The 27240-nt window shown below is 47.8% G+C and overlaps 1 protein-coding gene across 1 annotated transcript in view; it reads left to right on the forward strand.

The window, feature by feature from the left end:
* The window catches only part of PHYHIPL (phytanoyl-CoA 2-hydroxylase interacting protein like), a 51315-nt gene that overhangs the window by 7252 nt on the left and 16823 nt on the right, over positions 1 to 27240 (forward strand). Inside the window, exon 2 of the mRNA XM_006132124.4 lies at positions 18972 to 19168. Within this exon, the coding sequence (XP_006132186.1) occupies positions 18972 to 19168 (197 nt within the window). The remainder of the gene's footprint in view (positions 1 to 18971; positions 19169 to 27240) is intronic.

Consider the following 27240-nt stretch of genomic DNA (forward strand, 5'->3'; position numbering starts at 1 on the left):
TCCTGCCCTAGACGGCTGCTTTCCTGTGCCTAGTGTGGAGGTCGTGGACGAGGTCCATCATGTCCACACTAGACCTGGCGGGTGCCCGCCTCTTGCGATCCCGGGCAAGCTCCTGGGAGCCGCCAGCCTGGTCCCAGGAAGAGGGGAAGGGCTGGGGGGCATCGGGTGGCTGGCTCGAGCCGTGCCGGTACAGGGTCTGCTAGCTGGGTGCTGGCAGGCTTGCACCTGGCACGGGCACTGTAGCCATCCCGTGCCCCTTTAAGGGGTCCGGGGCCGGGAGGGGGGCATACGAGTTTCCCTGGTGTTGGCCAGAGTGGCCACCAGGGAAACCTGGGGAGGGCTAGCCTCCCACTAGTTCGAATTAAGGAGCTACACACCCCTTAATTCGAACTAGTAAGTTCGAACTAGGCTTAGTCCTCGTACAATGAGGTTTACCTAGTTCGAACTAAGCGCTCCGCTAGTTCGAATTAAGTTCGAACTAGCGGAGAGCTTGTGTAGCGCCTATCAAAGTTAATTCGAACTAACGTCCATTAGTTTGAATTAACTTTGTAGTGTAGACATACCCATAACGAGTCTTGTGGATAAGGGAGAAGTGGTAGAGTGGTACACGGAGATTTAGTAAAACATTTGACATGGTCTCGCATTACTTTCTTATCAATAAACTAGAGAAATACAACCTAGATGGGGCTACTATAAGGTAGGTGCATATCTGGCTGGATAACTGTTCTCACAGAGTTGTTATTAATGAGTCACAATCATGCTGGAAGGGCATAACAAGTGCAAATCCACAGGAGTCTGTTTGGGACTGGTTCTGTTGAACAGAACCAATGATCTAGATGGTGGCATAGAGAGTGCATTTATTAAGTTTGCAGATGATACCAAGATGGGAGGGGTTGCAAGTGCTTTGGAGAATAGAGTCAAAATGATTTAGACAAACTAGAAATGGTCTGAGGTAAAATGGATGAAGTTTAATAAGAACAAATGCAACGTACTCCACTTAGGAAGGAGTAATCAGTTTCACACACACAGAATGGAAAGTGACTATCTAGGAAGGAGAACTGCAGAAAGGGATCTAGGGATCATAGTTGACCACAAGCTAAATGAGTCAACAGTGTGACACTTTTGCCAAAAAAGCAAACATGATTCTAGGCTGCATTAACAGATGTGCTGTGAGCAAGACACCAGAAGTCATTCTTCCGTTCTACTCTGTGGTGATTAGGCCTCAATTGGAGTATTGTTTCCAGTTCTGGGCACCACATTTTAAGAAAAATGTGGAGAAATTAGAGAAAGTTCAGAGAACAGCTACAAACATGATTAAAGGTCTAGAAAACATGACTTATGAGGGAAGACTGAAATAATTTGACTTGTTTAGTTAGGAAAGTAGAAGACTGAGAGGAGACATGACAGTAGTTTTCAAGTATCTAAAAGGGTATCACAAGGAGGAGAGAAAAAAATTGTTCTCTTTGGCCTCTGATGATAGGACAAGAAGCAATGGGCTTAAATTGCAACAAAGGAGGTTTAGATTAGACAATAGGAAAAAGTTCCTAACTGTCAGGGTGGTTAAACACTGGAATAAATTGCTTAGGGGGGGATTATGGCATCTCCATCACTGGAGATATTTGAGAGCAGGTTGGACAGACATCTATCAGGGATGATCTGAATGGTGCTTGGTCCTGCTGTGAAGGCAGGGGACTAGACTTGAGGATCTCTCCAGGTCCTTTCCAGTTCTAGTGTTCCATGATTTTATGAAATGTTTAGATATTTTATTTCAGGATTGGCTACAGATGCTGTCCTTGGAATAATTTCTAGAGCCATGGTCGCCAACAGGTCGATCGTGATCGACTGGTCGATTGTGGGGCCTCGACCAGTCGATTGCGAGGTGTCTGGTTCCCACCCCCCCATTTTCCCTCCAACCCCAAGAAGCCCCACTACTTACCTCCAGATAAAATGGAGGTAGTGCCAGCTTCCCATGGGTGGGCAGAAGTCCTGCAGCTTAGCGCCTTTCTGAGGATTCCGGAAGTGCGCTGGCTGCTCTGCCAGGCACACTGCGGGAGGGGGCGTCGGCTCCGAAGGAGGAGCACGGCACTTCCTTGCACTGGCCCAGGAGGGGTGAGTTGGCGCGGGGTTTTCCTGCACCACGGGGGTCGGGGGGCCAACCCCAGAGCAGACACGCATGGCGTTTCCCTGTACTGTGTGTGTGTGGGGGGGGGGTGAGTCGGGCCCGGAGGAGGAACGCCCTGGCTTCCCTTTGGGGGGGGGGGGGGGAAATCCTGCAAGGAGGCAGATGCAGGAGACTCTGCCTCCACTGGAACCCCACCCACTCTCCCCACCCCCATCTCCCCAGCCACAGAACTCTGTCCCCACTCCCCTGTCCCAAGCCACAGAACTCTGTCCCCACTGGCACCCTGTCCCCAGCTGCAGAAACCTGTCCCCACTGGCATCCTGTCCCCTGCCAAAGCACCCACTAGCACCCTTCCCAAGTACTATGTCCCCTGTTCCCACCAACACAGTTGGGGCCACATTAGTGAAGCTTTGGGGAGGGATTTTTTGCATCTCACTTGTGTGGCCTCACCTGACTTTTCTTGGGTCAGTGACCCCTGACTCAAAACAGGTTCCCTGCCTTTATCAGAAATAAAGACAATGCAGAAACTTTTTGTTTGACATAGTATTTTATTTAAAAATGAAGCCTGGCCAAGAAACCCCCAACTTGGGCCAAGCCCCCATCTGGCCACAGCAGCATAACACTCCTGCACTCCCCTTTCTCCCAGACCCTACATCTGAGCCTATCATACACTGGAACCCACTCATCTGAGCTCCTCATATACCCCAACCCAAATTCCTGAACCCTTACATCCAGAAGTCTGTGGCTTGCTTAATACCCTAACCCTACATCTGACCCCAACACTGTCTGCCCTGGCGCCCCCTCCCCGAACCTGTGCCCCTTTATCCACCTTCTGCATCCAGATTTCCTCCCAGAGCTTGCACCTCTCACCCCTTCCCACACCCAAATCCCTCATTCCCACCCCAGAGCATACACATCCCGTCTCAACCCAGCGAGGTTCCAGCTAGACTGCAGGGCTGTGTCTAGACTACACCCCTTTTTCAGAAAAGGGATGCAGATTAGACACAGCGCAATTGCAAATGAAGCAGGGATTTAAATCTTCCCCGCTTCATTTGCATAAACATGGCTGCCGCTTTTTTCCAGCTTGGGGCTTTGCCGGCAAAAAGCGCCAGTCTAGACAGGGATCTTTCGGAAAAATAAAGCCTTTTCCGAAAGATCCCTTATTCCTCTTAAAATCAGGAATAAGGGATCTTTCGGAAAAGGCTTTATTTTCCAAAAGATCCCTGTCTAGACTGGCGCTTTTTGCCGGCAAAGCCCCGAGCCGGAAAAAAGCGGCAGCCATGTTTATGCAAATGAACCGGGGAAGATTTAAATCCCTGCTTCATTTGCAATTGCGCTGTGTCTAATCTGCATCCCTTTTCCGCAAAAGGGGTGCAGTCTAGACACAGCCCAGGAGTTTTTCAAGATTCAGGAGATATTCCAGAAAAACACTTCTGCATCCAGGGATGCATTTGTTCTTCCTCTTCTTTTAGTGGAAGAGCAAACATGATCTTTTTGTCACCCCTATATTTCTCTTTCCACAAGGAATAAGGAGGCTTCTAAAAGAAGGGTTTTTTCTGACATTTGGTCCAGTCTAGAGAAGCCAAATTTTGGAAAAACCTCTTCTTACAGAAGAGTTGGGGAAAAAAAGCAGCAGTATAAGGGTTGAGGATAGCAATTGATGGAGAGGAGGAGAATAGAGAGGGCAGGGCTTCAAGAAAGGGGTGGGGCTTCAAAGAAGGGGAAGGGCAGTAGATCTTGGCTTGTTCTGTCGTTTAAAAAGTGATATTGGGTGTAAAAAGGTTGGAGACAACTGTTCTAGAGCCTCAGTTGATTTGGGGTAAGTGACAGGTATCTCTGAATATATGGTGATTTTTGGTGCAAGTGACCACTTATCACAAAGTCCAGCTTACATGGGTGCAAGATAAACTGATCTAGTGACCAGCAGTTCACATTTGTTACTGACGTGTTGAAACCACCAATTTGGTGTGTTCGCCCTGTTTTTGACAATTTGCCCTGAGATAAGTACTCAAAGCCACGAACCACTACAGGCAGTGTGACAGGCTGGTCTGTCCCACCAGCAGTGTAGACAAACCCATAGAGTGTGTGTGTCACTTCCGTACTCTATACCTTTGGGTGTGCAGCTCAAAACAGCATTGTCTTTTTTCCCGTTAATCTGCAAACTTCTGTCTAATTTCTGTCCTCTATTTATATTTAGGACTTTTAAATTATCATTATTACTGCTTTCCATTCAGATTTCAGATTATTTTTTCCTGGATGTAATACTCTGCTTATTACCTAGTGGGATCTGTTTTATCATTTTCTGTCCATGTTTTTAAACTCCTCCAGTATTTGCAACTCTTCGAGGGTATGTCTACACTACCCCGCTAGTTCGAATTAGCGGGGTAATGTAGGCATACCGCACTTGCAAATGAAGCCCGGGATTTGAATTTCCCGGGCTTCATTTGCATAAGCGGGGAGCTGCCATTTTTAAATCCCCGCTGGTTCGAACCCCGTGCAGCGCGGCTACACGGGGCTCGAACTAGATAGTTTAGACTAGGATTCCTATTCCGAACTACCGGTACACCTCGGGCTTCATTTGCAATCCCGGGCTTCATTTCCTCTTAAAATCAGGAATAAGAGACCTTTCGGAAAAGGCTTTATTTTCCGAAAGATCCCCGTCTAGACTGGCGCTTTTTTCCGGCAAAGCCCCGAGCTGGAAAAAAGCGGCAGCCATATTTATACAAATGAAGCGGGGGATATTTAAATCCCCCGCTTCATTTGCAATTCCTACTTGTCTCATCTGCATCCCTTTTCCGGAAAGGGGGTGCAGTGTAGACACAGCCTAAGGGTAGTTAAACATCGGAAAAAATAGCAATGGAAGTTAGAGGTGTTTAAGACAGGTTAGACAAACACCTGGTTAATATTTATTCCAGTCTCAATGCTAGAGACTGGATGACTTAAAGAGATCCCTTCCAGTTCTACATTTCTGTGATTTGGACTAGTATAACTGAGATCGGAATCTGTCTCTAAGTGTACTTCTACACAGCAATGCTATTTAGTCCACGTCTATACTACAAGCAGTTATTTTGACATAATGTCAAAATAATGTCAAGCTGGAGGATTTCTCTAACCCTCATTTTATGAAGAGTAAGGGAAGTCAGAAGAAGAGTGCTCTTTCTCGGACTTCCTGCTGTGTAGACAGAGCCAAAAGCCAAAATAAGCTGTCTTATTGACATAGTTAAAGTTGTAAAGCTTATTTTGGCTTTAGCCCTGCTGTGTAGTGATTTGTCCAGGGTTTGGACAAAATCTGTACTTCTGCTTTCCTCAGAGAATAATGATAATTTCAAAATAGTTATTGCAAAATAGCATTAGTGTGGACACTCTGGTGCTGCTAATTCAAAATAATTGGCCTCCAGAGACCTCTCACAGCTACAGCTCTTACCTCTCTGGCCACACTTTGCATCTCCACTGCTCTCATCCTCCTGCAGAACTTAAAAATCCTAGCAGGAGAAGGGCTTCTCCCATGTAGCAAGCTATGAAAGCTCCATGTGACACAGCAGTAACCAAGGCACTCATGAGTGACCCCAATGCTCCATCAGAGACTACCACAGCTGCCAGCACTCCTGCTGCTCCCTTGGCTGCCATTAACCAAGGATTCAGGAGAGCTCTGGCCTGGAGTGGTGCAGAGATCCTGGATCACAGTAGAAGCTAATCAGATTGGTCAGGCATGATTTACCCTTCATGAATCCATGTTGACTATTCCTGATCACTTTCCCCACTTCAAGTGCTTCAAATGCTTCCTTGAGGATCCCCTCCATGATTTTTCTGGGGACTGAGGTAAGGCTGAATGGTCTGTAGTTCCCTGTATTGTCCTCCTTTTTTTAAAGATGGGCACTACATTTGCTGTTTTCCAATCATCCGATCTCCATGAGTTTTCAAAGATAATAGCCAAAGGCTCTGCAATGACACTTGCCAACTCCCTCAGTACCCTCGGATGCATTAAATCCGGGCCCATGGATTTGTGTATGTTTAGCTTTTCTAAATAGTTCTTAACTTGTTCTTTCCCCACCAATGGCTGTCTACCTCCTTCCGATGCTGCGCTGCCTAGTGCATTTGTCTGGGAGCTGACCTAGTCCGTGAAGACAGAGGCAAAGAAAGCATTGAATATTTCAGCTTTCCCCACATCATCTGTCACTGGGTTACCTCCCTCATCCAATAAGGCCCCCACACCCTCTCTGATCAACCTCTTATTTCTAACATGCCTGTAGAAACCTTGTTATCCTTCACATCTCTTAGTAGCTGCAATTCCAATTGCGCTTTCACCTTCCTGATAACTCCCCTGAATTCTTGAACAATATATTTATACTCCTTCCTAGTCATCTGTCCAAGTTTCCACTTCTTGTAAGCTTCCTTTTTGTGTTTAAGCTCACCAAGGATGTCCCCGGTACGCTAATCTGGTCGCCTAACATATTTGCTTTTCTTGCTGTGCATCATGAAGGTTTCTTCCTGTGCCTTCAATAAGGCTTCTGAAAATACTGCCAGCTCTCCTGGACTCCTTTTCCTTTCATGTAAGCATCTCAGGGAATCCTGCCCATCAGTTCTCTGCTGGAGTCAAAGTCTACTCTTCTGAAGTCCAGGGTGTGTATTTTGCTATTCTCCTTTCTTCCTTTGGTCAGGATCCTGAAATCAACTATCTCATGATCACTGCTTCCCACCTCTACTTCCCCTACTAGTTCCTTTCTGTTTATGAGCAGCAGGTCAAAGCTGTGCATGGCCCCTGGTCGGTTCCTTCAGCACTTGTAGCAAGAAGTTATCCCCAACATTCTCCACAAACTTCCTGAATTGTCTGTGTACTGCTGTATTGGTCTCCCAACAGATGTCAGGGGGTATGTCTACACTACCACCCTAGTTCGAACTAGGGTGGTTAATGTAGGCAACCGGAGTTGCAAATGAAGACTGGGATTTGAATTTCCCGGGCTTCATTTGCATATTACCGGGCGCCACCATTTTTAAATGTCCGCTAGTTCGGACTCCGTGCCCGCGGCTACACGCGGCACGAACTAGGTAGTTCGGATTAGGCTTCCTATTCCAAACTACCGTTACTCCTCGTGGAACGAGGTGTACCGGTAGTTCGGAATAGGAAGCCTAATCCGAACTACCTAGTTCGTGCCGCGTGTAGCCGCAGGCACGGAGTCCGAACTAGCGGACATTTAAAAATGGCGGTACCCAGCAATATGCAAATGAAGCCCGGGAAATTCAAATCCCGGGCTTCATTTGCAACTCCGGTTGCCTACATTAACCACCCTAGTTCTAACTAGGGTGGTAGTGTAGACATACCCAGGGTGATTAAAGTCTCCCACGAGAACCAGGGCCTGTGATCTGGAAACTTCTCTCAGTTGTCCAAAGAAAGCGTTATCTACCTCATCCAGCTGATCCGGTGGTCTATAGCAGACTCCAACCACAACATCACCCCTGTTGCTTCCACTTCTAAACTTAATGCATAGACTCTTAACAGACTTTTCTCCCTCTAAATACTACAGCTTCGAGCAATCATACTGCTGTCTTACATACAATGCAACTCCTCCTCCTTTTCTCTCCCACCTGTTCTTTCTGAACAGTTTATACCCTTCCATGACAGTGCTCCTGTCATGTGAGTCATCCCACCAAGTCTTCGTTATTCCAGTCAAATCATAGTTCTTTGACTGGACCAGGGCTTCTAATTCTTCCTGTTTGTTTCCCAGGCTTCTCGCATTTGTGTACAAACACCTTAAATAAGCAGTTGATTGCCTACCTTCTCCATCCGAATCAGGGGTCCCCCTTTGTTGCTCATTCCTCCTTGGGATTCTTCCCTGTGTCCAACTTCCTCACTTACCTCAGGGCTTTGGAGGTAACAACAGCAGTTCTATCACCATCCATACCTGGCTTCCTTCTGAGAGATTCCTCAGTTATTAAATGCATCTTTGAAGGGCAGGAGTGTAGTGAAAAGATTTTAAAGAATGGTGAGTGTCCCTAGCCCCCTTCCCAACTCCCTCTCAAACTCCCTGTTAACAGCCCCTGGTTGCAAGGTCCCTGGTTGCTGACTCACTACTTTATAAAGCCCTGGACTGCTTGATAGCCCCTCTCCCTGATTAAGGCTCAACCAATGAGCAGAGGCTTCTAGATTTCAAATCCTGATTAGAAGCTCACAGCTTCCACCTGCCAGCCACAGCACTCACTCTGTGAGGGAAGGGAAGGAAAAAAAAAATTGCAGAGCCTCAATGGGGTTTGGTCCTGCATCCAGCATGAGCCAGTACTGAATCAGGCTGCCTATCGACTAATCAAGTAGTCAATAAAAAATGTATCGACTACTCAATTAATTAAATACCCACCTCTTAACATCCCTAGTTTGCGGACAAGTGCCAGGAGTGGGCCACTGATCATGAAGAGCTCCTTTGCCAACCAGGAGCAAAGGAAGACCACCTGGGACTAGCTGGCATGCCAGAACAATGCCCTGTGCTCCTCCCCCACCTTGGTGATGGAGTGCATGGTGTTGTGCATAGAGCGGGCCACCAGCCACCTCTCCATCCCCCCCACCATGGCTTCCCCTCCTGGTCTCTGTAGGGGTCACTAGGGCCCTGAAATACGGGGCAGTGGGACCTCTTGAGAAGATAAAGAAGGGAAGGCACCACACCCATCCCCATCCCTGAGCCTCTCTTTCCTTGACCCCCAATCCAGATTCTTTACCCAATCCCTCCCCTGGTATATGTCCCCCCCAATAAACCGTCCTGTTTTTTCAACAAACATGTCTTTATTATTTGCTCTTTAGGGGAGGGGGAAGGTGAGGGTGGAAAGGCTCACACAAGGAATGCAGAGGGCCCCTTCAGGAGAGGCACAGGAGAGAGTCTCACAGGTGGCTATGGACGAGTGTCCCTCACGGCCTTCCTGATGAGTGCAGCCTCCTGATGTGCTCTCCTGATGGTTTTGCTGTCTGACTGCTCAAATTCCCTGGCCAGATGTTCAGCCTCAGCCCCCCACCCTGGCAGACAAGTCTCTCCCTTGCTCTCACATAGGTTGTGGAGCACACCACAGGCCACCACAACAAAGGGGAAGTTGCGCTCGCTGAGGTCCACATGGGTGATGAGACTCCTGAACCTCCCCTTTCAATGACCAAACACATAGTCCACGATTATGTGGCTCTTGCTCAGCCTGGCGTTGAAGTGGTGCTTGCTGGGGTCCACGCTGGCATTCATCCTGCAGGTCTTTGTCCTCATCTTGCTGGAGCAACATGCGAGCAGTTTGAAGTACTGTGTCAGGAGGTGCAGCATGAGGCCCATGAGTCAAGCACTGATTTTTAGCAGATGTTTATGAGCATAATTCCACCAACATCACTGGCAATATATGTGTACAAGGGGAAACTGTAGCCCTTAATGATAATCCACCAAAGAGATTAGCATTGGTGCTTTTCAAGAATAATCCACCAGGCAGGCAAATAAATAAACTGTACGATGCTGCAAGGTTCAGGACATTTGTCTCACTTGTATTTAGACCAGGACTTGGAAAAATATGGCCTGTGGGCTGGATCCAGCTCGCCACTGTCCTGCGACCCAGTGGGAGCCTTGTGCAGACTCCCTGCCTGCCACACCCTCACACGCCGTTCAAAGTGGCCTGCTTCAGGAGCTATGTGCTCTCTGAGCATGGCATACCCCTGGGAGGGGAGCTTCATGTGCTGCCTCCACCCCCAGCACAATCTCACAGCTCCCATTGGCCAAAACTGGCCAAGGGAGCTGCCTAGACCATTCTTGCAGCACAGGAATTGTGCGGAGGGCCCCTACAAGGGGTGCGTGGTGCACGGGAAGCACATGGCTCCTGCAGCTGGCCGCTTTGAGAGACGTGCAGGGACACAGCAGGCAAGGAGCCTGCCTGAGGGTCCCCCTGGGCTGCTGGCTGGAAACACCTAAGGTAAGCGCTTCACAGCCAAAGCTTACCGCTGGCACCTCGTGCCCTCCCTTCCCCCAACTTCCCTTCCGCACTCCTGCCCCAAGTCAAAACCCAAACCTTCTGCACTCGCTATCCTGCACCCCCTTCCAGACCCTACACACCAATCCCCTGCCCCAAGTGTCAATCCCCTCCATCACCCAAACTCCCTCCCAGATCCCAATCCCCCACCCCGAGTTCCCTTTTGCACCAACCCCCATCCCAGACCCTGTACCTCCTCCATTAATGTAATAGAATGCATCCCTTGACAACTTTCCAAATTCTTGGAGTGTTTCCCATCAAAAATTACTTCCCATTCTGCTGTAGCTAAATTGTTTGTATCTGATTTTGATTGTCTGATGGTTTTAACAAGGATACTGTCTTTCTGTGGGCCAAAACTTACTTACCTGTTGCTGTGTAACATGGATGCTAACGTGTATGTGTTTATATTTTGTGTGTGATCTGTGTACCATGAAAGAAAAAAAAAAGATAGGATCTATTTGTGTGTTTAGAGCCAAGTTCTGCTTTCAGTTATACCAATGCAATCCTGTTGACATCTCTGGGGTTGCACAATAGGTAAGGACATAATATAATAATTAGTGAACCAAACTAACATGAAGATACAAATATGCATGAGCATTCAAAGACCATTCATTAACCATATTGCCAATTATTAAGACTATTTTTTATTTAGAGCATATTGTATCACATTAGGGGCACGGCACGTCTAAACTACATTCCTCTTTCAAAAGAGGAATGTAAATTAGGCAAATCGAAAGTGTAAATGAAGCATTGATTTAAATATCCCATGCTTCATTTGCATATTTGCATCTGAGTGCTTTTTCCAAAAAGGGTTTTTCGAAAGTCAAAGCTCAGTTTAAAAGCAGTTCTTTCAAAAAAACAAAACAAAACCCCTTTTTCAAATGAACCCATACTCCTGAAAAAATGAGGAGTCTGGGTTCTTTCAAAAAAGGGTTTTATTTTCAAAATAACCATGACTAGACTGTGCTTTCACTTTCGAAAAACCCTTTTTTGAAAAAGCACTCAGACACAGGGGCAGCCCGTGACTATAGGCAGACTCGGCCGCCGCCTAGGGCGCCGCTGCCCAGAATGCCCAATGATGACATCAGTCCATTGACAGCCCTGTAGGTGGGGGCGCTGATCGCGCGTTCCACCTGGGGTGCCAGCTGCCGCAGCCAGCCTCAGACCGCTCCTGCTCAGACACGAATATCCTGAATATATGGGTTTGGTTTTTCATGTTACTCTGAAAGGTTACAATTGATGGAAAACTCAGAACTAGATGATTTAACTTTTTCCAATGTAAATGGAGTCTTGAACAAATAGTCAAGTAAGACAGAGAACCTGCACATAGTGGCCCAGATTCAGAAATGCTGTAAATGTTACTGTACATGACACATTGTTAAACAGATGTAATTTACACACTTATGAGGCATGAAGATGGGATTTTAGCAGAGGTTATAGCCAATAGGAAAGTTTAAACAACAGGGAGGACCCATTTTGTCATTTTCTCGCGCCCTTTTATTGGCTGCTTTTCCTGGTGCGACTCTCACTAATATATAAATTATACTCCTATTTATGCCAGTTTAGAAGTCTGTAATTGTCACCATTATTTGTGTTACCTCTGATTTTGGTGAAGTCTTTCATGGGAAACTGCCTACTTCCAAATTCTGTTATTTTATTATGAATTTTTTGCATAAAATCCTAGAGCTAAAAGTGGAACTAACTATTAGCTGAACAATAGCCATGTGCCAGGGAATTATCAATCTGAAAACTCCTCCCACAGTCCCCTTAGAACTAGAGATGTGAAAGGTTAACCAGTAACCATCACCCTTAATGGATGATGCTTATTTGTTTAACCGGTGGGAGCCAGAGCAGCTCCCCACCTGCCATGGGCAGGGGGGCTGCTTCTGCCCCGCGGGATCCATTGCGGACAGTGGCTGCTCCAGGCATCCGGAGCAGGCTGGAGCAGTCCCTGCCTATAGTGGTGGGCCACTGCAGCCTGGCCATGGTGGAGAGTGGGGGTGGGAGGAAGCACTTGTGACCCCCTCCCTTAATTGGTTAACTGGTTAAACATGAAGAAAACTTCACATTTAACTGGTTAGCCAATTACATGGGATTTTACATCCCTAGTTAGAACCAGAGCCATGACATTTAGGTCAGATGGCAGGCAGAGGATAATTGTAAAAGATATCCTCTGGCTTTTTCCTGCATAGCAAACTATAAACAACAAATAGTATTTGTGAATCCACTGGCAGAAGATGATGCTTTATTTTAATTGGCTTTGGCTATAAAGAGTGCCACTGCAAGTGAATGTATGTTTCACAAGTTTGTTTTGCTTTGAGAATAGACAGTCATGCTTATTATTTCTCTGTGTTTTTTGTTTTGTTTTGTTTCTGTTTACTTGATGATAGGTGCTCATTATTCCATTGTAGTCAATCATTTCCAGGTACTGTTCTCTATGAATTTGTTTGACTGATGGATAATTTCTCATGCTTCCACAGTGCAGTAGACTGCACTGTTACTGCTGTGAGAAGTGGCTGAGATCATTTAGGCTGAGCTGTTTGCATTAGGATTGGAATTATGGGAGTGAAAGCATGATTTGCTTGCTAATACAAATCATATCAACTCTGTAGCCAATCTGAATTTTCAGTATCTCAGCACAGTGTATCTGGGGTGTAGCCCTCTAGCACGAGCCTATATTTTTAATATATTGTCCAAATGATGAATTGCATGCAAACTAGACGTGGGGGAAAGGGTGTGTGTGTGTGTATGTGCATGTATACTAGTCATGCTATAGCTAAGGCTCTCTCCATTGTTAATGTCTAATTTGACTGTTAAGATAATATCAGAGCTGAGACTCCATGAGCAAAATCATTGAAGACCAAAAGCAACTATTACTTTATTTTCCAGTTTTGTAAAAAAATCACTCCTGTGAATATTTAATAAAATGTTTGAAATGAATGTCTTCAATATCTCTGTGTATAATTCTAGAAAAGCCTTTGTGCGTTAAATGAAAAAATCAGTTGGCAAGTTGTCCATGCTGTGAACTTATGTATTGTGAATTCTAAGGTAAAAGTGGAGGGTCCTCGTGTAATTAAAATTTAAAAAATAGTGATTGTGCACATAAGATAGCTACTTTTCAGTGAGAGATTCTAATAAGATTTTTTTTTTGTATCATCCTTCCACCACTTCAGACGAAATGGTTCCGCTGCTTGTTTTCCAGGTAATGAGATAAATTCAAAAGCAATCCCAGAGTGCTTTCAAGTCTTTTCAGCTTGGTTATATCACTTCCTAATTTTTATCACGTCTCCAACAGTGACGAGTGAAAGCCATGAATGATCAAAAGAAACTTCTGTGCTCTTTTCTTTCTTTCACTCATAGCTAATTTCTGAATTGAAATATAATTACAACTTTAAATTAAGTGTGTGTATATAGTGAAATTATATGAATTATAATTATGCAAATTATATTTTATATAATGTTGTTTCTAACCAATTGTCAGCATTTTGGTTCAGCTGCAGCAGTGACTATCACAATGGGTTTAAAATTGATTAGACTATTTGAGTTGAAATTTAAATCTGGATATGGCAGAGAGAGATAAGCCTGTAATAGGAGTATAAAGGTTCTGCATCTAGTCTCAGTGAAGATGGCATTTTGTGTTTATTCTGTGACTTTGAGCATAAGATTTTAGTCCTTCAAAGTGAGAACTACACACAAATCAGTAGCTTCCTTGGCTTCTCGTGAGAGGATCAAGAATCCCTTGGACTGTGTACTGGTTACATAACTAAATCTCAGACTGTGAAATGGAGTTGTTTCAGAAGCATCTGTTCTCTAATTCCAAGGGAGGACATTTCCCATTATGTGGCATTGCGGACCTAGTCCATTTGGTTGTTAATCTTTTTTCTTTTGAATTTTCAGCCAGAGGATGTATAATACTTGTGTTTTTTCTTATATTCCCCTGTTATTGTTCCCAGGTTGGCACATCAGGAAAATGCAAAATGAAAGGGTAGGTTTAAACAGAAGTGGCCCTATTTTGATTTTCATGTTACAGTTCTCCATTCCTGCATTATCAGGGTTATTTTCATTTTTATCTCTCAGGCTTTGTCTACACTGCAGGGTTTTTGCGCAAGAAGCTTTTTGCGGAAGAGATCTTCTGCAAAAACTTCTTGTGTAAAAGCACGTCCACACCTCAAAAGTGCATCCATGCATTGTGGATGCTCTTGCACAAGAAAGCTCTGTTTGCCATTAACAGAATGGCCATCAGAGCACCTGTGCTTTTTCTGATAGGCTCTTTTTGCACAAGAAACCCCTGTGGAGTGTCCACACATGCCTTTTTGCACAAGAGCTGTAGTGCAAAAAGAAGTTATTCCTCGTGGGGAGAGGAATAACTCTACCAGCAAAAGCCCTCTTTTTTACCAATTTACTTGTGCAGAAACACACCTGAGGTGTGGACACACTGTAACTGCCAATTGGGTGGATTTGAACCTGGGACCTCTAGGAGCTGAGTATAAGAGCCTCTACCCTCTGAGCTAAAAGCCAGCTAGCACCCAGCCCCTATGGTAGAGGTTTCTTGATCTTATCTGTTGCTGTGGTCTAGGTGCCACTGCATGGGTCAGTGAACCACACTAGGTGTGTGGGTTACAGCTCTGCCGTTTTTTGCACAAAAACAGCTGTTTTTGCACAAAAATCTTGTAGTGTAGATATAGCCTCAGTGATGTTTCAGCAATGAAAGGTCAATTCATCCATAAAGAACTAGCAGAGAAGCAAAAATGAAAACACTTGGCTTCCAGATCCCAGTGCTAAGTCCTTTTCAATTGGGATTTTGGACTGTTTCAGAGCAAGTATCTCCTGATTTAGGATTAGTTTAAATTGCAACTTCTATTTGCCCTAGAGTTTATTTCCTTTTGTTAAACTGCTCATTGAGTGATTCGCTACTAGGCTTCAGCATGAATGGATGGGCATGTATCAGTAACATCTGGAGATGAGAATGGACATAATGATGAGCATACAGGGGAAAATTATATCCTGTATAGAAAACTTTTTCAAGAGTAAGTGACAAAGGGAAGCTTTAAAGGGATATTTGCCAGTGCGATTAATCTACTTTGCAGACAGTATTAAATGAAGTACCCCAGGCATTAGTCCTGGGGCCGGTTTTGTTCAACATCTTCATTTATGAGCTAGAAGAGGAGCTGGATTGCACCCTCAAAAAGTTTGCAGATGACACTAAGCTCGGGGGAGAGGTAGATACTCTGGAGAGTAGGAATAGGGTCCAGAGTGGCCTAGACAGATTGGAGGATTGGTCCAAAAGAAATCTGATGAGGTTCACGAAAGACAAGTGAAGAGTCCTGCACTTGGGATGGAAGAATCCCAAGCACTGTTACAGGCTGCAGACCGACTGGCTAAGCAGCAATTCTGCTGGGGTCCAGCAGTTCTGGACCTATGGATTACAGTTCTGCTGGGGTCCATCCTCATTGCCTCACATCCAGCAAGAAGCTTGATTTGAGGCAATGTGCCCTTGTTGCAAAGAAGGCTAATGGCATATTGGGCACATTAGTAGAAGAATTGCTAGCAAACCAAGGGAAGTGATTAATCCCCCTCTATTTGGCACTAGTGAGGTCACATCTGGAATATTGTGTCCAGATTTAGGCCTCTAACTACAGAAAAGATGAAGACAAATGGAAAAGATACATCAGAGGTCAACAAAAATTATTAAGGAGCTTGGGCATATAACTTATGAGGAGAGGCTGAGGGATTTGGGCTTATTCAGTTTACAGAAGAGAAGAGTGACCGGGGTTTGATAGCTGCCTTCAGCTACCTGGAGATGGGTTCCAAAGAGGGTGGGAGGCCGAGGATGGCTATTAGGAAACACTGCTTCACTAGAAGCACTGGCATGGGTTGTCTAGTGAGGTGGACTGAGATCTTTCATCCACAAATAAAGCAAGGGCTGTGGCAGCACAAGCTCCCCCAGACTGGTCTCTAAGATGTCTTAGTCCTGACCTTAAGGGCTCATCTAGACTACGGGGAAGATTTGAAAGAGGATATGTAAATTCTGCAGGAATTTGCATATCTTCTTCCAATCTCACTTTTGAAAGCAGAGCTTTTGAAAGTGAAAGTAATCAAGATGCAGGGTTTTTTCAGCAACCCTCCCCTTTTTCAAAAAGCCGCATAAACCTCATTTTTTTGGTTTCAAAGTTCTGCTTTTGAAAGTGAGATCAGAAGAAGATCCTCTTTTGAATCTTCCCCGTAGTTTAGATGAGCCCTGAGGGACAACAAACAGAAGTGAAGGGGTAGATTAGTCCCCATGCCCATTCAATCCTTGTCTTCTCTGCTGTGTCTAATAACTAGTTTCATTTGTACTGGTGATTTCTGGTGGTGTGGACTCAAGACCACTGCCTTATTTCATTTAGATCACTGAAGTACTATCCAATGGTAATGACTTTAATTCAGGAGCAACCTGAGCTAGATTGTCCCCTTGCACATTGTTTAATGGAAATGGCAAGGCTCAGCAACTCCAACAGTCACTGCCCCTGACCCAGTGGCCCCAAAACATGAGCCAGCAAGCCACTGGCAGCCAGCCCTCTACCACTCCCCAGGAGCAGTCTGCCAGCTCCCAGGAGCCTGCCAGGGCCCGGAGAAGGTGGGCACCTTCCTGGTCCAGGGTGGAGATCATAGACCTTATTCAGGTTTGGAGGGGATGCCCCCAACGTCCATGATCTCTGCACTAGACAGGGGAACGTGGCCGTCTATGGCAGGATAGCTGCCAGCCTGGCCACCAAAGGCCACATGCGAACCTAGGAGCAAGTTTGCATGAAAATCAAGTTGGTCCGGTGAGACCCCGTAACCCTGAGACCTGAGCTTCCCCTCCCCCTTCTTCCCCTTGCTTCTCCCTTCCAGCTCTCTCCTCCCAGGTTTCTCCCTCCCCTCTCCCACCCTCTCTTCTCCCCTCTCCTACCTCCTTTCCCCAGTCTCACCAGAGTTTCATTCCCCCTCCCCCGTTTTGTTAAGTAAAGAGAGTTTGCTTTCATGAAAATACATGTATTTTATTTGACATCAGGAAGGGGGGCTAGGGAGGGGTAAGTGGAAGGACGTAAGGGAGGAATGAGGCACAAGCCCCCAGTGGGGCAGACCAGGGAGGCTTTCACTGCTCCTCAGGGTGGAAGCTCTCCCGCAGGGCCTCCTGGATACTGACAGCCCCCCGCTGGACCTCCCAGATAGCAATCTGCAGAAAGTGCAGCCAGGCTTGCAGCAACGTGTCCACAAGAAGCACCAGAGTGCCCAGGGGCAGTTCCGGCTCCATGTTGCAGAGTGCTGTGGTGTCCTGAGTGAGGGCAACCAGAGCATGCAGAGACAAAATGCTTTGCTGTCCCTCATCAAGGTAGGCAAGCAAGCAGGGAAAGCTGAGAACTGGCTGTCCGGGGGGGGGGGGGGGGGGGGGGGAGGGTCCCTTTAAGCACAGGCCTCGATAGCCTCAGGCAGCATCCATACAAAGTAATTCTTGACCTAATGCCCTGTCGGACCTGGTTCCGGCTGGCCTTAAATGAGATTCAGCGTCCACTCAGTGTGGACGTGCTATTTCAAAATAGCAAAACGCTATTTCAAAATGCATTTTGTGTGTAGACACATTATTTTGAAATAACTTATTTCTGAATAACTAATTTGAAATAAGATATTTCGAAATAATGCTGTAGTGTAGACATACCCTGATTCTGTGACTCTGCTCTGTCTAGATAGCAGGGCATCTGGGTGAAATTTCAGTGGTGGACCCACAGCTTAAAATGGTCAGGCCATGCCCTCCTCTCCCCCTTCCCCCCCTCCACATACATCTTCCAACTGCTGGATCTATAGAACTTTCAGCAAGTGCAAAAACATTGGCTGGGGGTGGCTCTTGTCCTTTCACCAGCCTCCCCTAATTGATATAATTGCCTCTAGCCCCAGTGTAACTGTCAGTGGTAATTCCCCCTGCCTGTTTCTTCACCACATCTCTCTATCTTCTGCCCCATCTTTATCAACTTGTTTCTTAGCCTCGCTCTCTCACTTCCTTCACACCATCTGTCTTCACTGCTTTTTAGCTTTATGTGCTGTGTCTTTTTCCTCTTGCTCTTTTCTGTTGTTGCTTTGCATCCTTCTACACTCTTACGCAGTAGTGAGTCTGGCAAAGATCACCTCATCCCTTAACACTTGCTGGTGGCACCACTGCAGGGAAGCACTTGCTATACAAGAGTACAGGGAAATATCTAATTTTAGCACGTGTTGGTTGTGGGGATCAGTGAACAATTTGTTCTCTCTCATGTGTGTCTGTAGAAGTTAGAAAAAGCTTCCTGATGAAACTAGTGAAATTCAAGTATACTAACATTGCAAACAACCCAAAGGGACAAATCGAAACTATCACAGTGTCAATATTTGGTGCTTGTTGCAAATATGACATTATTAAATGTTATATTCTCGTGCCTCTTGTAAATGTTGAAAGCATTTTTATGTTTGAGAATCACTGCTAGGATTTCTAATCATATTTCTTACATTTGACTGTCAATAACTACATTATGAAATAAGTCATTTATGGGCCTGTTAACTTTTCAGCCACCAAATTCTTCATATGTTTCTGCAGAATCTTATGTGTAGTGGCACAACATCTTTTTTATATAATTTGCTATATTCATATTGGGAAGCCCTTACTTATATTGATGTCCGTATTTTCACTGACTTCAAAGAGACTCATCTTGTCAGTAGGTACTTCCACTCTGAGTAAGACTTACAGAATTGGGCTTTTGTATTTTTCTTGTATGTATTTTTGTAAAATAATAGTTGAAAGAGACTAATATTTGCTATGTTAAAAGTTGAACTAATCATACTCTAGTGCATTTGTCTAATGCTGTCAATGTTTATTTTTACACAGGGAATAAATCACAAGATAGTGGGATCGCAGAGATGGAGGAACTTCCAGTCCCACACAACATCAAAATAAGTAACATCACATGTGATTCTTTCAAGATTTCATGGGACATGGATTCTAAATCCAAGGATCGTATTACTCACTATTTTATTGATCTCAACAAGAAAGAGAACAAGAATTCCAACAAATTTAAACACAAGGTAATTTTTAAAAAACAGTAAACAGTGATTTTTAGAATAAATACAAAATTTTGTGACAATCGTCTGGACTGCCATGGAAAGCCACATACTGAATTCACTAGAAAGCTGGGATTTGTAAAAGAACTGATAGAAAAAAAAATCCAATAGAATAATTTTTGAAAAACTTGTTTAAAAATTGAAATGAAACTATTTGATAATGTTAGAACATTCCATTTGATTTGTATTACACTATAAATTCAAATATAAAAGTCAAATTAATAAAACATTTAATTTTCATAGAAATTAAATGTTTTGATTCAAAATAATTTTTTGAAAATTTTTCCTTCCAATTGAAACCTAAAACAAATTTTGAAACAGTAGAATTTCCAGCAAAACAGAAGTTCTGGTTCCTTTACCAGTCTTATTTTTCATTAAACAGGTTGCGCATGGTGCTCCTCTGCCTATCCTCACAACAGCAACATGTGTCTTCTTGACATAAGATTTAATAATTAACTTCTAGGAAGGTTTCCAGCAGTCTTCCTCTGCTTCTTAATGCTTGTTCAGAATGATTTAAAACACTTGTTCAGACATTTCAGCAACTATTGAGCTGAATATTTGCTCTCTGTTAGATGTCAGCGGTACATTACATTTGTTTATTTCAAAGTACTGTTAGTTATGTATAGGCAGTCCCCGGGGTTACGTACAAGATAGGGACTGTAGGTTTGTTCTTAAGTTGAATCTGTATGTAAGTCGGAACTGGCATCAGCCGCTGCTGAAATTGATCAGTTTCAACAGCCGCTGAATCTGGACACCAGTTCCACTTACATACAGATTCAAGGTAAGAACACCAGGCATCCCCAAGTCAGCTGCTGCTGAAACTGATCAGCAGCTGATTCCAGGAAGCCCAGGGCAGAGCAACTCTGCCTCGGGCTTCCTGTAGTCAGCCGCTGGTCAGTTTCAGCAGCGGCTGACTTTGGGACGCCTGGGGCAGAGCAGCTCGGGTGCTGCTGGCTTGGTCCAGTAGCGCGGCCGCTCCTCGGAGCTACTGGACCAACCCAGCAGCACCCCTGCTGAAACTGATCAGCAGCTGAATCAGGACGCCTGGGGCAGAGCAGCTGGGGTGCTGCCGGGTTGGTCCAGTAGCGACAAGGAGCGGTGCTGCGGGACCAACCGGCAGTGCCCCACCTGATCTACCACAGGCCCCTGGCTTTGCTCCACGTCTCCCTGGTCTGCTGGGGGGGGGGCACTAGCTGCGTCTCCCCCTCCCCCAGCAGACCAGGGAGATGTGGAGCAAAGCTGCGGAGGACCCGGGCTGAACCGTGGCGCTTCCAGTTCAGCGCCGCGGTCCGGCCCGGGTCCTCCGCGGCTTTGCTCAGCGTCTCCCTGGTCTGCAGATCTGGAAGCGGCCGCGGGTCCGGAAGCTGACCCGCGGGTCTGGAAGCTGATCTGGAAGCGGCCGCGGGTCCGGCCCACGGTGCTCCGCCGCTTTGCTTCCGTCTCCCTGGTCTGCTGGCGGAGCCAGCAGACCAGGGAGACGGGGAGCAGCTTTTCTCGCCCCGGAGAAGGCGGGCGGCGGGACCAGGTGTCCCGCTGCTCTAGTTCTCTGGAGCGAGAAATCCCCGTTCATAACTGCGGATCCGACATAAGTCGGATCCGCGTAACTCGGGGACTGCCTGTAGTGGGATGGACTATGATGCTACTGTCAAATCAAGGGAGGACAATTATATTAAAGACACAATCATTTGCTATCTTAAAATGTGTTCATGAATTCCATAAAAGATGTATCAGAGTATCAGAAACAGTATCAGAGCCCAGATACCGTCAAAGTATGATATTTTTAATGTTACCAACACTTGTATTAGTAAGGGCTTTAAAACTAAAAGGGCAATCAGGAAACATTTCTGCTAACTTATGTTGATCTTTTTACCTTCAAAGGTATTTTAACTGTGATAATTGTTTTTTTGTATTTATAACCCCTTTTTCCTCCCCCATTTTTCCTGACCTTCACTTTTGGTTTTATGAGATGGTTGGAAGTAATGTTTTGTGTTTGTTGTATACCTGAAAACCATCACTGCAATTTTCAACAGTGAGTTTTAAAACATCACCTAGTCCTGATCTTCAGCTGATATAAATTGGCATGGCTTCATAGACTTTAATGCAGCTATTCCAACCACCAGATTATACTATTCCTGATGATGCCACAGCACACCTGGTAACTGAGCTATGTGATTTTGTCTTCACCCACAACTATTTCCAATCTGGGGACAATTTATACCCTCAAGTCAGCAAAACTGCTATGGGCACCCGAATACCTCATAATATGCCAACATTTTTACTCGCAACATTGAGCCAGAGCTGCTGCAGAGCAGTGCCAGGCTCACAAGTCTCATACTCTGCTTCATAGCTCAGGTCGTCCAGACTGCCTGCATGCAGCTTCAACAGCACGAGGACCAGCCTGGAATGCAGGCTCTGATCACCCATGGTATGTCTACACTGCAAAGTTAGTTCGAACTAATGTCCGTTAGTTCGAACTAACTTTCCTAGGTGCTACACTAGCGCTCCGTTAGTTCGAACTTAATTCGAACTAACGGAGCGCTTAGTTCGAACTAGGTAAACCTCATTTTACGAGGATTAAGCCTAGTTCGAACTAGCTAGTTCAAATTAAGGGCTGTGTAGACCCTTAATTCGAACTAGTGGGAGGCTAAGGCTTCCCAGGTTTCCCTGGTGGCCACTCTGGCCAACATCAGGAAAACTCTATTGCCCCCCTCCTGGCCCCGGAGCCCTTAAAGGGCCACGGGCTGGCTACACACTTTGTGCCAGTTGCAAGGCTGCAAGCACTCGTGCCTGCACAGCCTGCACCTGCCACACTATGAGCCAGCCATCCGAGGGCTCCCAGCCCTTCACTGCTCCCCAGGACCAGCCTGGCGGCTCCCAGGAGCCTGCCCGGGGGCGCAAAAGGCGGGCGCCCGCCTGGTCAAGTGCGGAGATCGTGGACCTCATCGAGGTTTGGGGGGAAGCCTCCAATGTCCACGATCTACGCACTAGCCACCGGAACGCGGCCGTCTACGGCCGCATGGCTGCCAGCCTGGCCGCCAGGGGCCACCAGCGCAGCCGGGAGCAGGTGCGCTGCAAAATAAAGGACTTGCGGCAGTCCTACTCCCGGGCCTGCCTGCCAGGGGCCGACCCGGAGGCCTGTCCCCACTTCCATGCCCTGGACCGCATCCTGGGGGCTCATGCCGTCCCTGCCCCCCGGGGACGTGATTGACCCCGGGGCAGAGGGACCGCTCCTGGACACGGAGGAGGAGGAAGAGGGCTCTGAGAGCCAGGAGCCTGCCGCCAGCCTGCCCAGGACCCGGGACCCCCGAGGCACGCCACAGAGCCGCTCGCCTGAGTCGTCTGAGGCCGGGGAGGCGTCCACCTGTGAGTACCCTCGTGTTCCCCTTATGTGTACAGGGGGCTGGGGCGAGAGGGAGCCCCGGGACCGTGCGCCTGGGCCTTGCCCACCACGGAGCAGCAGCTGGGGATCCTGCAGGGGCCCTGGCCTTGCAGAGGGGAGCTGGGTTTCACACACCTGGGCCCCTGGGGTAATTGACCGCTGGTCTTCTTGCACCACAGCTGCAGCACCGGGGCCTGCAGGGCGCACCACTCCGCCTGCAGCAGCCACCCGCGCCCGGGCAAGCAGGACAGCCAGGAACCAGGAGGACTACCAGAGGTGGCACCTCCAGTTCCTGGATTGACAGCTCCGTCTCCAGGACCACTGGGTCCAGGAGGACCTCAGGCTGCGCCGGAGGAGTCTGGAGGCCCTGGAGGAGCAGGGCCGTGCTCTGCGAGGCCACCTCCAGAGCCTGCTGGACCGCTTCCCATTTCCTCCTCCCCCTGCTCCCCCTCTTACTCCCCCTCTTGCTCCCCCTGCTCCCCCTTTTGCTCCCCCTGCTCCCCCTGCTCCCGCTCCTGCTTCCGCTCCTGCTTCCGCTCCTGCTTCCTCCACACCCCCTGTCCCTCCTGCCCCCCCCTCCACAACCATTTCCCACCGACGCCCCCGGACCCGCAGTGTGGCGAGACAGGAGAGGCAGCCGGACTCCCACCCCTGAGCTTTCCTTTCCCTTCCTCCCTTCCCTCCCCTTCCCTTCCAGCTCCCTCGTCCCAGGTTTCCCCCTCCCCTCTCCCACCCTCATTCCTCCCTTCCCGCACCCAGTTATGTTCAATAAACAGACGTTTTTGTTTCAAAAACAGGTGTCTTTATTGTACAGTAGATAGGGAGGGGAAAGGGGAAGGGGGGTAGGGTGGAAGAAGGCCCCAGTGGGGCATGCAGGAAGAGGTCAGTCCTCCTCCTCCTCCACCAGGAAGCTCTCCCGCAGGGCTTCCCGGATGGCGGTGGTGCGGGGCTGACCGTAGTGTCCAGCCATGCGGTCAGCCTCAGCCATCCAGGCTGGCAGGAAAGCCTCCCCCTTTCGCTCACACAAATTGTGGAGCACACAACATGCTGCCACCACGGGAGGGATGTTGTGCTCTGCCAGGTCCAGACGGGTGAGGAGGCATCGAAAGCGGGCTTTCAGTCGCCCGAAGGCCCCCTCCACTACAATGCGGGCCCTGGTCAGCCTGGCATTGAAGGCCTGGCGGGAGGGATTGAGGTGCCCCGTGTACGGCTTCATCAGCCACGGCTGCAGTGGGTAGGTGGCATCCCCCACCAGGCACACGGGCATGTCCACGTCCCCGACCCTGATGTGGCGGTCGGGGAAGAAGGTTCCGTCCTGCAGCCGCTGGCACACGGAGGAGTTGTGGTACACCCGGGCGTCATGTGCTTTGCCCGACCAGCCCACATTAATGTCCGTGAACTGTCCCCGGTGGTCACACACGGCCTGCAGGATCACGGAGAAGTACCCCTTTCTGTTGACGTACCGGGACGCCTGGTGTTCCGGGGCACGGATGGGGATGTGCGTCCCGTCGATGGCCCCCCCGCAGTTGGGGAAGCCGAGGGCGCCGAATCCCCGGATGACGGCGTCCGGGTCGGCGAGGCAGACCACCCTGCGGAGCAGCACCCGGTTGATGGCCTTGACCACCTGCAGAGAGAGACACAGCAAAGCACCAATCAGTGGGGCGCCCGGGTGGCTGGGAGCGTGCGTGCCCTGGCAGTGCCCCGCGCCCCACTCCCGGAAGCAACCCCCCTGGCAGCGTGTAGTACGGCCGGGACAGCCCGACCCCTCCGGTGCGGGGCGCTTTCGCCTCCTCCCGCCCCCCCTTTGTCCCTGGGGCGGCCCATCCCCTCCTCGCAGCTCCCCTCCCCCCGGGCTCAGTGGCCGACGAGTGCCATACCTGCATGAGCACCGCTCTGACGGTGGATCTCCCCACGCCGAACTGGTTCCCGACGGATCGGTAGCTGTCCGGCGTGGAGAGCTTCCAGAGGGCGATGGCCACCCGCTTCTGGAGGGGGATGGCGGGTCTCATGCGAGTGTCCCTTCTTTGCAGGGCAGGGGCGAGCCACTCGCAGAGCTCCAGGAAGGTGTCCCTCCTCATCCTGAAGTTCTGGGTCCACTGTCGGTCCTCCCAGAGCTCCAGGACGATGCGGTCCCACCAGTTGGTGCTGGTGTCCAGACGCCAGACGTGGCGGGGCATGCCGGTGCCGGGGCGCTGCCGCGGCTCCTCCATGGCCCCCAGGGCGGCCAGGCGGAGAGGCAGGGGGCTGATGTTCCCCAGGTGGTGCCAGGCAGCCTCGAGCCATTGCTGGCAGGCTTTCAGCAGCAAGTCCAGAACGTGCACCAGAAGGTGCAGGGCGAGCCGTGGCTCCATGTTGCCACCTGCGGCGGCCCCCCCGAAGGGAAGCACCGACACAGACGGGCACAGAGACCAATGCTTTGCTGTCCCTCGGCGAGGTTGGCAAGCAAGCAGGAAAAGCTGAGAACCGGCTGTCCAGGGGGGGTCCCGTTAAGCTCGAGCCTCAGATAGCCTCAGACAGCAGCCACACAAAGCAACTACTGACCTGATGCCCTGCCAGAACCGGTTTCAGCCACCCTTAAATGCCCCCCTGCGTCCAATCAGTGTGGACGCGCTAGTTCGAATTAGCAAATCGCTAATTCGAACTAGTTTTTAGTTCTAGACGCGTTAGTTCGAATTAGCTTAGTTTGAATTAACTAATTTGAACTAAGTTAGTTCGAACTAGTGCTGTAGTGTAGACATACCCCCAGGTCTTGGCACTCCTGCTGCTGCACATGCCCCTCAATCTCCTGGACACCATGGAATGTCACTTCTGGTGGTGGGAGACTAGTTTGGATTGGTGGGACTGCATCATCTTGCAGCTATGGGATGACCAGCGGTGGCTGCAGAAATTCCGCATGTGGAAGGCCACTTTCCTCGTGCCCTGCAAGTGGCTCACCACTGCCCTCAGGAAACAGGACACTCAACTGCGACCTGCCATCCCCATGCAGAAGTATGTCACCAACTCCCTGTAGAAGCTTGCCATGCCGGACAGCTACTGCTCTCCATCAGGAACCAGTTGGGTGTGGAGAAATTCACATTTGGGGCTGTCCTCCTAAAGGTAGCCAAGGCCATCAACAAGGTGCTGCTACAGAGGGTCGTCTCTCTGGAGAATGTGGACAGCATCATTGATGGCTTTGCTGACATGAGCTTCCCCAACTGCAGGGGGCCATAGATGGCACGTACATCCCCATCCTGGACCCTGACTACCGGGCCTCAGATTACATCAACAGGGGTGCTGCAGGCTCTCATGGATCACAAAGAATGTTTCATTGACATGAACATTTCCTGGTTGGGAAAGGTGCGAGGGCTCTTGTACATTTCAAAAGAAGAATGTAGAAGTGCCTATTGACTAGTCAAGTAGTCGATGGAAATGCCATTAACTGCTTGATTAGTAAATTAACCATTACTTAACATACTTAGGGTAGACCAGACCTTCCTGTGGTTCACTTTGTGAAGGGGAGAATCCCATTAATGAATGAGTTTCCAAAATCCACACATTTCAGTCTAGAGATTTACATTTAAGCCTGCACCTTATATAATAAACCCAAATACCAAAGTATGAAAATGCACAAATAAGGTTACAAAGCAACCTTAACTCGTCACTGTCACTCCTGCTCATCTGTTGTAGTGGTGAGCAGTGACATTTTATAGAGGACTTTACAATTTATGACCGGGGCCATTTTATAAATCTTTATTTGAAGAGATTGCTCATAAGTCAAGAACACATAAATATGTGACTGGTTTGTATATTTAATTAGTTTGATTCCTTAATCACACTGCACCCCTGGCCTGGATTTTGCATAATGTTTTCCATTTATTTAATAGGATGGTCATGCTATTTACAGTAATTACAGCTAAATCTCACAGTATAATGTTAATTTACAGTTAAAACACTGAGAGTGTATGTGTCTCTGTGTCTGTGTGAGAGAAAGAGAGTGAATTAGCCTCAAAGTCACAGAAATAACTGGAAAGGGAGCTTTTTCAGCCATCAGAGACAGGGCAGTGGAGTCTTTGGATATGTCTAGAGTACATCCGTCTGTCACCAGAGGGATGTAAATTAGACATACCGAAATTGCTAATGAAGCAGGGATTTAAATATCTCGCACTTCATTAGAATAAAAATTGCTGCCGCTTTTTGCCGAGGCGGCAATTTGCCGGCAAAAAGCGGCAGTCTAGATGGGGATCGGTTGGCAAGGAAAGCCTTTTCTGACCGATCACTTATGCCTCGTTGCATAAGGAATTGCTCGCAAAAGGCTTTCCTTGCCGACCAATCACCGTCTAGACTGCCGCTTTTTGCCGGCAAATTGCTGCATCTGCAAAAAGCAGTGGCCATTTTTATTCTAATGAAGCACGGGATATTTAAATCCCTGCTTCATTAGTAATTTTGGTATGTCTAATTTACATCCCTCTGGCAACAGATGGATGTAATCTAGACATACCCTCTGACAAAAAGAGTTTTCCTCTCAACAAGTTAGTTATAAGTATTGGGTGGCATATGAAGAAATGTAAAATGAAATCTCTTCTCCGATCTGATCACTTTTTAGTTTTTTGTTGTTACTTTCCTGCTAGTTATTCTGTTTCCAAATAGTCCTCCTATATGAACAGGGAAAATAAGGGCT

This window comes from Pelodiscus sinensis, chromosome 8, assembly GCF_049634645.1.
Source record: "Pelodiscus sinensis isolate JC-2024 chromosome 8, ASM4963464v1, whole genome shotgun sequence".
NCBI lineage: Eukaryota > Metazoa > Chordata > Testudines > Trionychidae > Pelodiscus > Pelodiscus sinensis.